The 16,548-nt window shown below is 41.6% G+C and overlaps 1 protein-coding gene across 1 annotated transcript in view; it reads right to left on the bottom strand.

The window, feature by feature from the left end:
• The window catches only part of TOGARAM2 (TOG array regulator of axonemal microtubules 2), a 47,487-nt gene extending 34,037 nt beyond the window's left edge, over positions 1–13,450 (bottom strand). Inside the window, exons 1-5 of the mRNA XM_038396471.2 lie at positions 13,313–13,450; positions 12,145–12,279; positions 11,283–11,516; positions 9,232–9,461; positions 7,101–7,288 (exon numbers count right to left, since the gene is read on the bottom strand). Coding sequence (XP_038252399.1) covers positions 7,101–7,288; positions 9,232–9,461; positions 11,283–11,516; positions 12,145–12,279; positions 13,313–13,340 — 815 coding nt within the window. The 5' untranslated portion in view covers positions 13,341–13,450. The remainder of the gene's footprint in view (positions 1–7,100; positions 7,289–9,231; positions 9,462–11,282; positions 11,517–12,144; positions 12,280–13,312) is intronic.
• Between the last annotated feature and the right edge of the window lie 3,098 nt (positions 13,451–16,548).

Here is a 16,548-nt window from a genome sequence, read left to right as displayed (position 1 = left end):
TCGGCAGCATTTTGGCGACGGGGTGTCTTGTCGCTGCCGCTTCTCAGCGGCAGGGTTTCTGGTGCCCGCCACATTCTTCTGGGAATAGGAATATGCTATTCCCACAGAAAGTTTGGGGACCATTGATCTAAACCATCCTTGACAGGTGTTTGTTTAACCTGCTCTTAAAAATCTCCAATGATAGAGATTCCACAACCTCCCTAGGCAATTATTCCAGTGCTTAACCACCCTGACGGTTAAAAAGTTTTTCCTAATGTCCTACCTAAATCTCCCTTGCTGCAATTTAAGCCCATTGCTTCTATCCTCAGAGGTTAAGAACAACATTTTTTCTCCCTCCTTGTAAGAATTTTTTATGTACTTGAAAACTTTCTTCATGTCTTCTCTTTTCCAGACTAAACAAACCCAGTTTTTTCAATCTTCCCTCATGGGTCATGTTTTCTAGATCTTTAATCATTTTTGTTGCTCTTCTCTGGACTTTCTCCAATTTGTCCACATCTTCCCTGAAATGTGGCACCCAGAACTGGACACAATACTCCAGTTGACGCCTAATCAGCGTGGAGTAGAGTAGAAGAATTCTTGCGTCTTGCTTACAACACTCCTGTTAATACAACCCAGAATAATGCTCGCTTTTTTTGCAACAGCGTTACATTGTTTGTGGTCCACTATGATCCCCAGATCCCTTTCCACAGTACTCCCTTCTCACCAGTCATTTCCCATTTTCTGTGTGTGCTGCGGATTGTTTCTCCTAAGTGGAATACTTTGCATTTGTCCTTATTGAATTTCATTCTATTTAGTTGAGACCATTTCTCCAGGTTGTCCAGATCATTTGGAAGTATAATCCTATCCTCCAAAGCACTTGCAACCCCTCCCAGCTTGGTACCACCTACAAACTTTATAAGCATACTCTCTATGCCATTATCTAAATCATTGATGAAGATATTGAACAGAACTGGACCCAGAACTGATCTGTGCAGGACCCCGCTCGTTATGCCTTTCAGCATGACTGTGAGTCACTGATATCTACTCTCTGGGAACTGTTTTCCAATCAGTTATGCACCCACCTTATAGTAGCTCCATCTAGGTTTCATTTCCCTAGTTTGTTTATGAGAAAGTCATAAGAACAGCCATACTGGGTCAGACCAAAGGTCCATCCAAGCCCAGTGTCCTGTCTTCAGTTGCCAGTGGCATGTGCCCCAAAGGGAATGAACAGACAGGTTATCATCAAGTGATCCATGCCGTCACCCAATCTCAGCTTCTGGCAAACAGAGCCTAGCGACACCATTCCTGCCCATCCTGGCTAATAGCCATTGATGGACCTATCCTCCATGAATCTATCTAGCTCCCTTTTGAACCCTGTTATAGTACTGGTCTTCACAACACCCTCTGGCAAGGAGTTCCAGAGGTTGACAGTGCGTTGCGTGAAAAAATACTTTCTTGTGTTTTAAACCTGCTACCTATTAATTTCATTTGGTGGCCCCTTGTTCTTGTATTATGAGAAGGAGTACATAACACTTCCTTATTTATTTTCTCCACACCAGTCATGATTTTATAGATGTCTATCATATCCCCCCTTAGTTGCCTCTTTTCCAAGCTTTTCCCAGTTTTATGAATCTCTCCTCATACGGAAGCCGTTCTATACCCCAATCATTTTTGTTGCCCTTTTCTGAACCTTTTCCAATTCCAATATATCTTTTTTGAGATGGGGCGACCACATCTGCATGCAGTATTCAAGGTGTGGGCGTACCATGGATTTATAGAGAGGCAATATGATATTTTATGTCTTATTATCTATCCCTTTCTTGATGATTCCCAACATTCTGTTCGCTTTTTTGACTGCCGCTGCACATTGAGTGGATAATTTCAGAGAACTATCCACAATGACTCCAAGATCTCTTTCTTGAGTGGTAACAGCTAATTTAGACCCCATCATTGTATATGTATAGTTAGGATTATGTTTTCCAATGTGCATTACTTTGCATTTATCAACATTAAATTTCATCTGCCATTTAGTTGCCCAATCACCCAGTTTTGTGATTTTCTTTTATAGCTCTTCACAGTCTGCCTGGAACTTAACTATCTTGAGTAGTTTTGTATCATCTGCAAATTTTGCCATCTCGTTGTTTACCCCTTTTACTAGATCGCTTATGAATATGTTAAATAGGACTGGGCCCACTACAGATCTCTGGGGGACACCACCTCTCTCCATTCTGAAAACTGACCATTTATTCCTATCCTTTGTTTCCTATCTTTTAACCAGTTACCAATCCAAGAGAGAATCTTCTCTCTTATCCCATGACTGCTTATTTTGCTTAAGAGCCTTTGGTGAGGGACCTTGTCAAAGGCTTTCTGAAAATCTAAATACACTATATCCACTGGATCTCCTTTGTCTGCATGCTTGTTGATCCTCAAAGAATTCTAGTAGATTGGTGAGGCATGATTTCCCTTTACAAAAACCATGTTGACTATTTCCCAACAAATTATGTTCATCAATGTCTGACACTTTTGTTCTTTACTATAGTTTCAACCAATTTGCCCAGTACTGAAGTGAGGCTTACTGGCCTGTAGTTGCCAGGGTCACCTCTGGAGCCCTTTTTAAAAATTGGCATCACATTAGCTATCCTCCAGTTATTTGGTACAGAAACTGATTTAAATGATAGGTTACAGATGACAGTTAGTAGTCCTGCAATTTCACATCCGAGTTCCTTCAGAACTCTTGGGAGAATACCATCAGGTCCTGGAGACTTATTACTGTTCAGTTTATCAATTTGTTCCAAAATCTCCTCTAATGACACCTCAATTTGGGACAGTTCCTCAGATCTGTCACCCAGAAAGAATGGCTCAGGTTTGGGAATCTCCCTCACATCCTCAACAGTGAAGACCGATGCAAAGAATTCATTTAGTTTCTCCGCAGTGGCCTTATCTTTCAGTGCTCCTTTAGCATCTCGATCATCCAGTGGCCCTACTGGTTGTTTAGCAGGCTTTCTGCTTCTGATGTATTTAAAAAAATGTTTTCTATTACTTTTGGAGTCTTTGGCTAGCTGTTCTTCAAATTCTTTTTTGGTCTTTCTAATTATATTTTTACACTTAATTTGCCAGAGTTTATGCTCTTTTCTATTTTCCTCATTAGGATTTATCTTCCGCTTTTTAAAGGATGCCTTTTTGCCTCTCACTGCTTCTTTTACTTTGTTGTTTAATCACAGTGGCTCTTTTTTGGTTCTCTTCCTATGTTTTTTTAAATTGGGGTATATATTTAAGTTGAGCCTCTATAATGGTGTCTTTAAAAAGTTTCCACACAGCTTGCAGGGATTTTACTTTTGGTACCGTACCTTTTAATTTCTGTTTCACTAATTGCCTCATTTTTGTGTAGCTCCCCTTTCTGAAATTAAATGCTACAGTGTTGGGCCGCTGTGGAGTTTTCCCCGCCACAGGGATGTTAAATTTAATTATATTATGGTCACTATTACCAAGCGGTCCAGCTATATTCACCTCTTAGACCTGATCCTGTGCTCCACTTAGGACTAAATCAAGAATTGCCTCTCCTCTTGTGGGTTCCAGGACCAGCTGCTCCAGGAAGCAGTCATTTAAGGTATCAAGAAACTATCTCAGCATCCCTTACTGAGGTAATATGTACCCAGTCAATATAGGGATAGTTAAATCCCCCATTATTAATTATTATTATTAATTATTATTATTGAGTTTTTTACTTTAATAGCCTCTCTAATCTCCCTGAGCATTTCAGAGTCACTAACACCGTCCTGGTCAGGTGGTCTGTAATATAGCCCTACTGCTATATTCTTATTTTTCAAGCATGGAATTACTATCCATAGAGGTTCTATAGTACAGTTTAGTTCATTTAAGATTTTTACTTCATTTGATTCTACGCTTTCTTTCACATATAGTGCCACTCCCCCACCAGCACGACCTGTTCTGTCCTTCCGATATATTTTGTACCCTGGTATTATTGTGTCCCATTGATTATCCTCATTCCACCAGGTTTCTGTGTTGCCTATTATATCAATATCCTCAGTTAATACTAGGCACTCTAGTTCATCCATCTTATTATTTAGACTTCCAGCATTGCTATATAAGCATTTTAAAAACTTGTCATTTTTTGGCTGTCCCATATTGCATGACGTAATTGAATGGAACTTTTTTCATTTAACTAAGGAAATGTCATTTGACTGAGGTCATGCGAGACAGTATCAAAAGCTTTACTAAAGTCAAGATATACCACATCTACCACTTCCCCCCATCCACAAAGCTTGTTAACCTGTCAAAGAAAGCTATCAGGTTGGTTTGACACAATTTGTTCTTGACAAATCCATGCTGACTGTTACTTTTCACCTTATCTTCTAGATGTTTGCAAATTGATTGCATTATTATTTGCTCCATTATCTTTCCGGGTACAGAAGTTAAGCTGACTAGTCTGTAATTCCCTGGGTTGTCCTTATTTCCCTTTTTATAGATTGGCACGATATTTTTCCTTTTTCATCTCCCCCATCTTCCATGACTTTTCAAAGATAATCGCTAATGGCTCAGATATCTCCTCAGTTAGCTCCTTGAGTATTCCAGGATGCATTTCATCAGGCCCTGGTGACTTGAAGACACTTAACTTGTCCAAGTAATTTTTAACTTGTTCTTTCCCTATTTTAACCTCTGAGCCTACCTCATTTTCACTGGCATTCACTAGGTTAGACATCCAATCGCCACTAACCTTTTTGGTAAAAACCGAAACAAAGAAGTCATTAAGTACCTCTGCCGTTGCCACATTTTCTGTTATTGTTTTCCCCCCTCCTCACTGAATAAGTGGCCTAGCCTCTCTTTGGTCTTCCTCTTGCTTCAATGTATTTGTAGAATGTTTTCTTGTGACCCTTTATGTCTCTAGCTAGTTTGATTTCATTTTGTGTCTTTGCCTTTCTAATTTTGTCCCTACATACTTGTGTTATTTTTTTTATATTCATCCTTTCTAATTTGACCTAGTTTCCACTTTTTGTAGGACTCTTTTTTGTGTTTCAGATCATTGAAGTTCTCCTGGTTAAGCCAAGGTGATCTCTTGCCATACTTCCTATCTTTCCCACATAGTGGGATAGTTTGCTCTTGTGCCCTTAATAACGTCTCTTTGAAAAACTGCCAACTGTCTTCACTTGTTTTTCCCCTTAGACTTGCTTCCCATGGGATCTTACCTACCAACTCCCTGAGTTTGCTAAAGTCTGCCTTCTTGAAATCCATTGTCTTTATTTTGCTGTTCTCCCTCCTACCATTCTTTAAAATCATGAACTCTACCATTTCATGGTCACTTTCACCCAAGCTGCCTTCCACTTTCAAAATTTCAAAACCAATTTCTCCCTATTTGTCAAAATCAAATCTAGAGCAGTCTCTCCCCTAGTAGCATTCTCCACCTTCTGAAATAAAAAAATGTCTCCAATACATTCCAAGAACTTGTTGAATAATCTGAACCCTGCTGTGTTATTTTCCCAATAGATGTCTTGATAGTTGAAGTCCCCCATTTACCACCAAGTCCTGTGCTTTGGATGAGTTTGTTAGTTGCTTAAAAAAGCCTCATCCACCTCTTCTTCCTGGTTAGGTGGTCTCTCCTCCTACCATGACATCACCCTTGGTTTTCTTACCCTTTTATCCTTACCCAGAGACTTTCAACAAGTCTGTCTCCTATTTCCATCTCAACCTCATTCCAAGCATATACATTTTTAATATATAAGGCAGTACCTCCTCCCTGTTTTCCCTGCCTGTGCTTCCTGATCAAGCTGTACTCTTCTATATCAATACTACTTGTTGTCTTTCACCTAAGATCTCAAAGCATTTTACAAATATTAGTGAATTAAGCCTCACAACCTCCTGAGAAATTGATAAGTATCTGGGGTCTCATTTTGTGATGGGAAGACCAAGGCACAGAAGGGATTAAGGCCTACATTTACAGAAATGGCTTCTAACTTTGGTAACTAGATACCCAGTTGATAATTTGTGCATCAGCAAATTGTCACAGAAACAAGTATTTGCAGATACAAACTTCTGTCCTCACAATGAGGGGCTAGACTCAGGTCCAGCTGAAGCGTGGGTCTTAAATGATTTGCCCAAAATTACATAGTGAATCAGTCTGCAGTATACTTGTAGCCATGCTGGTCCCAGAATAGTAGAGAGACAAGGTGGGTGAGGTAATATGTTTTATTGGACCAACTTCTGTTGGTCAAAAAGGCAAGCTTTCAAGCTACAAAGAGCTCTTCTTCAGGTCTAGTGAGTCAGTGGCAGTCAGGAATAGACATAAGAACATGAGAATGGCCACACTGGGTCAGACCAAAGGTCCCTTTAGCCTAGTATCCTGTCTTCTGACATTGGCCAACGCCAGGTGTCCCAGAGAGAATGAACAGAACAGGTAATAGTCAAGTGATCCATCCCCTGTTGCCCATTCCCAGCTTCTGGCAAACAGAAGCTAAGGACACAATTCCTGCCCATCTTGGCTAATAGCCATTCATAGACCTATCTTTCATAAATCTATCTAGCTCCCTTTTGAACCCTGTTATAGTCTTGGCTTTCACAACATCCTCTGGCAAGAAGTTCCACAGGTTGACTGTGTGTTGTGTGAAAAAATACTTCCTTTTGTTTGTTTTAAACCTGCTGCCTATCATTTGGTGACCCCCAGTTCTTGTGTTATCAGAAGGAGTAAATAACACTTCCTTACTTACTTTCTCCACATCATTCATGATTTTATAGACCTTTATCATATCCCTCCTTAGCTATCTCTTTTCCAAGCTGAAAAATCCCAGTCTTATTAATCTCTCCTCATACGGAAACCGTTCCATACCCCTAATAATTTTTGTTGCCCTTTTCTGAACCTTTTTAAATTCTAATGTATCTTTTTGGAGATGGTGCAGTATGTGCACATGACCACATCTGCATACACTCCGGAATCCTGGCTCCTACTCCTAAACTGTAACCACTAGAACATACTCCCATATATCTGGAGTGATTTTGGTTCATATCAGACACACAATCTATAGTATACACATAACTCAGTAGAAATATCTATGAGATCTGTAAGGATGAGGCTACAATGGAAGGGAAGAAGATGCCAGGAAGAAGTTTACCTTATCTCAGCAGACTCCTGTATAGTGAGAGCAGCCTGGTCCAATTGCCGAGAGCTTGAAAGAGGCATTGGAGCATTGCCAGAGTCTCTGTCAGGTGGTCTCACTGATTTGGGAATAGGTGGAATCAAAGCAGAACCTAATGACTTCCTCATCTTCTCATCATTGCAATGCAAGTACTGCTGGGAAGTCTGGAATTGGAAGAGTCCAGGGCCCACAGGGTTAAAGTTCAAACTGAAACGAATGACCTTCATCCTAACTTTACAAAGCAGTTCAATCCAGCTCAGTGATTATGCAGAGGCAAGTGAGGTTTAGAGGGGAAGGCTGGTAACATGGGTTAGCACAGGCAGGAATTCATTCTGTTAGGCTACAGAGCAGAAGATCTCTGCAGAGATAGGGATTAGAGGGACTGTATCTGGAGGGCTAACAGCCAGCATTCCACTCTAATCACAAAAGAAAGTGCACCTTCTTCCATGCTCTCTGTAGTGGACTAGCACTGTCAAACTCTCCTTTCTCACACTCCACTGAAGCCCCAGTCAAGAGAAAGAAGCTATCTGAGGGAGGGAGAATTGATGGCACCCCTATGCTCCCGAGCTGGGAGAGGGGAAATGAAGGGAAAGCAGTAAGAAAGAGGCCAGTGCCCCACTCTGCCTCCCATCTATCTAGGTATATTTATCATGCTCATCACTGCAGAAGCTGTGCACCCTCCATCTATCTTTCCTCCTTCCTGTCATCCCCCTGCTTTGCCAGTGTAGTTTCTGGGAAGCTGTTGCTCTTTCAGATTTTCTGATTGTACTGGGATGAGTTTGGCTTACAGTCCCATGGCTGTACCTAAACCACCGACCATACACCACTGAACTCCAGCCACTTTTCTACTGCTTATTTCACATTCTGTCAAAATATACTTCTCTAAAGTCCATTTTTTTCCTGTTATTGCCCTTTCTACAGACCCTCATCAGCCTTTCAGCCCTGACAATAATGTGATCACTGGATCCTAGGTGCGCTCCGATTTCCATCTAATTTATCATATCTGGCTCATTGTCAGCTACCAACTCCAGTACAGCAGCCTACCTTGATGACAGTGCAATGTGTTGTATATGAAACCATCCTGTACTATCTCCATAACAGACATACATTTCTATTGGAATGTGTCCCCTTCTGGGTCATCGATATTGTGACTGGGAGAGTGGAGGAATGGAGAACAAACATTAATCCTTTCTTAGTTCTCCCATTATCTTCTTCACTGCCAATGAGCCAAATTAATTCCTAATGAAAATCCAGTGAAACCAGTAGAATTACTCTAGGCATGTACTCTGGCCCAGTATCTAGATAACTGAAATCCAATGCACTGGCCTTTTGATAGGCTTCCTTTGTTTGGAAAAGCATTTCTTAATCACCTTCCTTCTCCTGCGTAGTGAAGTCTAATAGCTGTAACTCCTGTCACGCTTGCAGAGTCAACAAAGTTAATGGAAAGGTTGCAGGATTCTATCCCTTCTAGGGTACCCTTAGTAGAATTGTTTGCAAAGTTCCAGTCAGTTACCTCTGTGCAAATCCACTGAAGGCAATGCAGCTGTACCGGGGCTACTGGGGTCTTACTTGAATTCTAGAAAAATTATTAGAATTGATGATGGACTTTTGCATTCCAGGTTGAGTTTGCAGGGCAGGCAGCTACAGCAAACACCTTCATACTTCTAAATTTAGCAGCTTTGATATGAAAATCATTGAGACACGATTGCATCTTTTGCTCTTTACACAATATTAACCATAAGAAACCGCTGAAGCACAGTTGGATCACAAATGCCCATATTTACTAACTATATTGAAACATGCAAGACGTTACTACATACATATGGTGCCTTTAACTGGTTTCTGGTGGCTTCTCCTCAAACACAGAACATGATAAGCACTATTTAAAGAGATACAACCCAATTCCTATACAGTACAGACACTAAAACCACAGTAACTCCATGATGCCCCTTTACAGAGTAACTTTTCATAGTACAACCACACTTCAAATAGGATCCTAGACTTTACTCACATCAGAGGAATCTCTTAGAGCTCTGCCAGGCACTAAGTAAACTGCAAAGGAACTATATTTGGTTTGGTTCAGTTTTCTTATTCTATGCCCATTTACCTCTTGGGAAGTTGGAGTCAATTCAGTGTAGGTCTCACCACAGCCCCAGCTGTCCATGCCATTCTCCAAGGTCGTCTTCTCCCTTTCATCTGTGCCGTTGGCCTCTGGGGAGGTAGGGATGCTCTGAATGGGAGGCATGGGCTTGGAAGTTATCAGCAGCCTTTGAGAGGCAGATCTGGAAACAGCTGGCTTCAGGGCAACCTCCTTGGGGCCACTGGAGTCAAGCAAACCTGCAAATCAGAAACATGTAGAACTAGGGATACTAACTTTTAGATCCAAGATAACAGAGATGTGACTCCAAATCAGGTAACTTTCTTCTAAATGTGTAGTTAACCAAATGGTGAGAACTGTATTCCTATAGACACACATTAATATAGACAGGTTTCAGAGTAGCAGCCGTGTTAGTCTGTATTTGCAAAAAGAAGAGGAGTACTTGTGGCACCTTAGAGACTAACAAATTTATTAGAGCATAAGCTTTCGTGAGCTACAGCTCACTTCATCGGATGCATTTGGTGGAAAAAAAAAAAATTTTGGTGCATTTTTCCACCAAATGCATCTGATGAAGTGAGCTGTAGCTCACGAAAGCTTATGCTCTAATAAATTTGTTAGTCTCTAAGGTGCCACATTAATATAGAGAGGCTGCAGCCATCTGCAGTTGAGTGGGCCAGTCACATCCATCCAATTCCACAGAAATACCCCAGATAACATGATGGTTTTCTATGTTCCTCTTTACTGTTTGAAAACTGACATCTGGATTCATATGGATTAAGAAAACAAACTTTTAAACCCCTGTGAAAGAAAGATTAAAGCAGGTACAGGAAGGGGGGAAAGGAAATATAGACAAGATGAATATATAAACCAAGCAAAAGTAGTGGCTCCAGATAGTTAAGCTCTATTACAACAATCAGTAACATAAACAAAGATGAACATTTGTCATTTTTTCTCCACAGGAAAGAAGTCTCCTCATTTTTGTCCTTCAAGAATGTTTTGACGCCAGCATCCGCATAAAGATCCCCTTATAAAATGGGATCTGTGTCCAGCCAAGCCACATATGTCCTCCCAACACTCTGGCTGAAACCTGGACATTGCTGGCAATTGAACTCAGTATTTGTCAGAGTTACACTCTAACCCCTCTGTCATAAATATAAAGGGAAGGGTAAACACTTTAAAATCCCTCCTGGCCAGAGGAAAAATCCTTTCACCTGTAAAGGGTTAAGAAGCTAGGATAACCTCGCTGGCACCTGACCACAATGACCAATGAGGAGATAAGATACTTTCAAAGCTGGAGGGAGGGAAAAACAAAGGTTCTGTCTCTGTGATGCTTTTGCCGGGGACAGACTAGGAATGGAGTCTTAGAATTTAGTAAGTAATCTAGCTAGATATGCGTTAGATTATGATTTCTTTAAATGGCTGAGAAATTAGACTGTGCTGAATAGAATGAATATTCTTGTCTTTGTGTCTTTCTTGTAACTTAAGATTTTGCCTAGAGGGATTCTCTATGTTTTGAATCTATTTACCCTGTAAGGTATTTACCATCCTGATTTTACAGAGGTGATTCTTTTTACCTTTTCTTATATTAAAATTCTTCTTGTAAGAAATTGAATGCTTTTTTCATAGTTCTTAAGATCAAAGGGTTTGGGTCAGTGGTCACCTATGCAAATCGGTGAGGATTTTTATCAAGCCTTCCCCAGGAAGTGGGGGTGCAAGGTTTTGGTGAGGATTTTGGGGGGGAAAGACGTTTCCAAGCAACTCTTTCTCAAAAAATAAACCCGGACATTTGGTAGTGGCAGCGGAAGTCCAAGAGCAAAGGGTAAAATAGTTTGTACCTTGGGGAAGTTGGTAGTGGAAGTCCAAGGCAAAGGGTAAAATAGTTTGTACCTTGGGGACGTTTTAACCTAAACTGGTAAAAGTAAGCTTAGAAGCTTAGAAGGTTTTCATGCAGATCCCCACATCTGTAACCTAGAGTTCAGAGTGGGGAAGGAACCTTGACACCTTCTATTCTTGGAAGGGTTTTGTTTCCTCAGGGATAGGAGGTAGGCACCCAGCTTTACCTCTGTGTGATGCAAATAAGCCCTCAGAGATCCTCCTCTTCTTGAGCTTGTCCTTGATCTGAGCAGTTTCCACAGCCGCACTTCTCACCTCCAGTTCTTTGAGATCCTGTTTCAAGGTGGGGCTGTCCAAGCCCTCCAGAGAGGAAATGGCTCTGGGATAAGGTGGGCCCCCATCTCCACTCCACAAGCATGACTGTTTCGTCATCTGGACTTTCAGTACAGACTGAAGAGAGGCTGCAGGCCAATTTAAATGCAAGAGTCAAGTAGGTCAACCTCACTCATCAAGAATCCATCAGTCAATTTGAGGCATTTATTTCATTCTGGTTTTAGAGATCAATTTAATTTTATTTTCATTTTGGATCAAAATAATATGACTCTAGTGCTTGTGAAGAGTGCTGCATTAACTGACCAGGAGAGTGAAGCTGAGGGCCCCATCTCTAGTAATGGGAAGGGAGCATCATCTCAGTCTTTGACCTCTCTGCTGGGACTGCCCTCAAGGATCCCAACGGCAGTGGTTTTTATTCAAAGGACTATGGACCATATTGGCCATTAGAAACAGGACTGTGCAACATACACCAACAAACAGTCCTCAGATGGTCACAAGCAGCTGAGTTCTATTAGCGAGAGGTCAAAGCCCGGCTACTAATCAGTGACCTTCAGATCTACTTAATGGCAGAAATTCCACAGAAGGAAGGGATCAGGACTCTACCAACAGTGTCTGACTTGTAACTAGTTCCTGGAATCATCACTCATAGCAAATGAACAACAAAAGGGTAGATCTGGACACCAGGCTCAGAGAGTGCCTCCCATTCCATTTCTATGCGCCTAGGCCACAGGTCAGTCATTCTGTCCCCATCCTTACCTTCATCTGCTGTCGTCCATCTGCTTCCATACAGCTGCAAGTTTGAATCAATGCTTCCCCCTCGCAGCGATCTGTATCTGGGTTTGACTTTGGGGACACTCCCACAATACACCGCAACAGGGGCTCGGTACTTAGCTTTAAATTAAGAACAGTACAAATGACCCAAGTGTGTGGTGCTTGAAAAGAAGAAAAAAAGAACAGCTGTCCCCTTTCACACATTACACATCAGATAGTGTGGGCTAAACCCTGCACTCCTGGCTCAGGCAAAAACTTCATTGACTGCAGCCTCTCTAATCTAACACTCATCACTCGGGTATCCGACTGCCTTGCAAAATTACACAATTCCTTGTTAGTGATCTACCCCATATTTCCTCTCCTTTCCTGACTAAGGTTGCTGAACGTCAAGGAGGTTGAGCTTTTGCAAAACTCAAACCATCTGGAAGGTTCACAAAACTAGATCAAAAATCCTTCTTTCCTTGTAATTCAAATCCAGGCTTTTTTCCTCCAAGAGAAACAATTTTAAAAAAAAAGGAAAAGCACAAGACCAATTAATAACTTCTGTGTTTCTAGCTAGAGGGGGGCCTGTGCTCCAGGTTAGCAGTCCCCAAAACTCATCTAAAACATGTGGATACCCTTTCTACCAAAGGCAGACTTATTTCTTGATTCAAATGTCCTCCTTTGCCCCTCTTTGCTCCAACTCCACCCTATATTTTCACTGGATGTGGTTCTCCTTTCTCCTCTCTGTTCCTTCTTCCACAGAGACTCCTAAAGACTACATAAACCCATAATGTTTGAGTTAAACTTTCTAATCCATGATACTCACACAGATTCAAAATTAGGTAAGGCAGTTTTTCCCCTCCCTCATCCAGGCCAGCCTCTCCTACCTTTGCACATCAAAGACAGACCATAAACTCTTGCAGAGTGCAAAATAGCGGCCACACTTGCGAGCACAGTCACCACCACCCCAGTATCTGGCTCACTGTACAGTGTTTTGAACATAGCACTAGCACACATGCTGCCTGTCCTAGTGCACGATAGCATTACTGGCACAGACACAAGACTCTGGTTAATTTCCTCTGGGTAAGGAGTGAGTGGGTGGGATTGCAGCAATCCCCAGTTGTGGAGCTGCAAAAGGCAAAGAGTGCTAGCATCTAATCCAGTCCTTTACCTGCTGTGAAATCATCATGTGTTGCCATGTGTATGAGCAAAAGGGCTCTTTTCAGCTGAGAGGCTACTTTCTGTTTCTCTTTTCACTCAACCTGCTGCTGATGGTACCTTCTCCTTGTAATGTCCAGAGGCCTGCATGGAAAAACAGCAGCATTAACATGGGTGACAAACGGTCTTTCCTTCATATTTCCCTGTCTAATGGCATTCTTGCCTGGAACATATCAGAAAACTGGTGAAGTCAAGGGACAGCTTAAAAGCACTAGCATGGTGGCTCAATGCCAAATTCAAATGCCACAATCTCCACCAGTTGCAAACCTGCCAATTTTATTTAGCCTTGCTCAAGGCTATTCCCTTACTTTTCTGGTCCCCATCACTTCAGTAATCCAGAACATTTAATGATTCTAAACAGAGGGTAGCCAGCATAGAGGTGGGAGTACAATTCCTCCAGCAGCCATTCTCTCCAAAGTTGTACAGGCAAGGGGGCACAGAGGCAGGGTGCTGTTTCTGAAAGGGTTGCCACTGAAGCATCCAGGCAGCAGACTGTGTAGCAGAAACTACATTTTCAAACTCTTGATGGCAAAGGGCCAAATTTATGCTTGGTGTAACTCCATTGTAGAGTTACACCGGGAATAACCGTGACCCAACGTAAGGAGGGACAGAAGAGGCAGATTTTCTTTTCTTTTTCTTTAATGCAACTGAATTTGAACATTAGTGAAAGGTACCTGATTAACAGCTGAAGGCTGGAGGCCTCTGAATATCCGCAGCCTAGTTATAGCATGAGCAGCATCAGTGCGAGCTGCCCGTATCCTGCCCTCCCCCACTAATCTGCTTCAATCCTGATCTGCCTCAGGGGTTAGATCAGCCTTCTTAGCCCATTCGTGCTGAACTTTGCAGCTAGATCCCAAACCAGAACCTGAATTCTTCTGAATTCGTCAACCCTGACCACAGCAGACAGAAAAACAGACCAATACACACTTGGTGCCACCCAACATTTGCTGTGCCACTGGTATTTGTGGTATTTACTTCGGAGTAGGAAATAGCATGGTGAAGCCAACCACCACTGCACAGTGCATGTTGATTTTTAGTGGTGACCTCTGTGTGCACATTCACCAAAACCATACTCACACTCTATATATATACATACACACACACACACACCAACCAATACATACACACTCTTGCCAAGGGCTAATGCGCCTTGGAGCCAATATTATAGTGTTCAAAGTCTAGCAGGGTGAAGAGTAGTTTGTGTAGAAGCAGGAAGAGTGCTGTAATTAAAGGATGTATTTTCAAATTTTATTTAGCTTTGCTCCAGTCTGTTTTCTTACTTATTTGGTCCCTATTGCTTCAGTAATCCAGAGAGTACTCTCCAGTTTATAACAGAGACTTTGTCATCTCTCAGAACTTTTTACTGCCTCTTCTTTAGACATTTTGGCCAATATATTGCAATGTGAAATGAAGATAAATTGGCCTAAAGTTTATCCACTGAAGTTGATGTAAAACTCCCATTGACTTCAATGGAAGCACAATCTCACCAATGTCAAATGCTTTTGAAAATGTCACCCTTAGATGCTTAAAAAAAAAAAAAAGCATTGAGAAAAGATCTTTGCTCATAGTAAGCTGACTGCAGCAAGGAGCCAAAGAAACAGATTCATTAAAAGGACTAAATGCATATAGCTTGGTTGAACTCTGACTAAAGGAGGAGTGTGGGGGATAGCCAAAGTAATTTATTTATTAACGTATTCTTTCAATTTGAAAACATAGCACAAAGAATGCCTGTATATGAGGTCCAGGAGCCCTATCATCAATTAAACTTGCAATCAATTAAAATAGCACCCTGCAGCCCAATACAATAGAAAACAAACAGATCAGGCAATAAACACAAGAGCAAAGGCCCTGCCCCTCTCCAGCCCAGACACCGAGTTCTCTCTAGGAGCACTATTGAAGCACTTGTGTACACTAGAAAAAGTGCCTGAGTTTAAGTCAGAGTTAGCAAACATGTTTAACTAACTCTGGCTCAACCTCCACCACTTTTCCTATTCTAGACAAACCCAAATGCATGGCTTTTGCAGCTTGCCCATGAGATCAAAGAATTCAGGCTATTTTGGACCAACATGTGCAGGCAATGTGTGTAAGGAATGAGAGCAATCATTTCTAGTGGTGCAAAGGGCATAAACTAGGGGTTGTAGGGGGAAATGGAACATAAGAAAATGTAGGGTGAATATGAGAGAAATGTCCCAGTGGTATGTTCTGCTAGACTAATTATTTCCCAAACGAAGTAGAAGATGCCCCATAGCTTGAGGCATTTAAAAATGGGTCTGAAAAATACCCTGGAAATGAGTGTGGTCCTGGCTTGTATACCCAACTCTGCCACTGCCTTGTTGTGTAACCTTGGGCCAGTCACTTAATCTCTCTGTGCCCCAGTTTACCAGTATGCAAGACTGGTTCAATAAATGCAAACCACTTTGTTAGTGTAATGTGAAGGTTACACAGATCCACCCCTCCCCTCAGAGTAAAGGTGAGCTAAGGTAATTGCCACCGAAGCCAGGGTAACCCAGAGCCGTAGCTGTGGTGAGACTCCATTGCTGCCCTGCAGCCTTTAGAAAGGACTCTGGGAGTAGGATTCTGCCCTTACCTGTCCAATGTGAAAAAACCTCCCACATCTCAAACCCATTCAAACTGGACTCATTGCAGGGACCAGGATTTGGGTCTATGATATTATAAAACCAATCCCACCAGGATGAAGAAAATGAACACAAAGCAACTTCATGGCATTCTCCATCGCACAACCAGCAACAGCACTGCATGACGTGAAAAAAATAATGCTAAAAAACCCACCCTTTTCTGTTGAGATAAGGAAAATTCAGCTGCATTTGAGCATTTCTAGGCCATGCTAATATTTGGACAAACAAGAATTTATACTCCTTTCTAATTATGTACAATCTAAAAGAAGTTCATCCTCCTGGGATTCTTGTTTCCTTGGGATGATTAGCAGACAGGAAATAAAAATGGAGATGTTTTTGTTATTATTTTTATTTAAATCTCTCTCAGCCCACCAGCCATTTCTGTGATGGTTTTTCAGTGTTGCAAGTCTACAGGATCAGTTTGCAAAATACACTTGACATTTAACCTCCCTATAAAGCTCTCTGTGAACTGGAATTGGCTTGAATTGGGCCCCAAAGGTTAATGGCCATAGGATTAGGATAGCTCTGAGGATCTGATGAAAACTCAGCTGCT

The sequence above is a fragment of the Dermochelys coriacea genome, chromosome 3 (genome assembly GCF_009764565.3).
Source record: "Dermochelys coriacea isolate rDerCor1 chromosome 3, rDerCor1.pri.v4, whole genome shotgun sequence".
Lineage (NCBI taxonomy): Eukaryota > Metazoa > Chordata > Testudines > Dermochelyidae > Dermochelys > Dermochelys coriacea.
The sequence above is the reverse complement of the archived record's forward strand: the minus strand, read 5'-3'. Positions and strand labels throughout refer to the sequence as shown.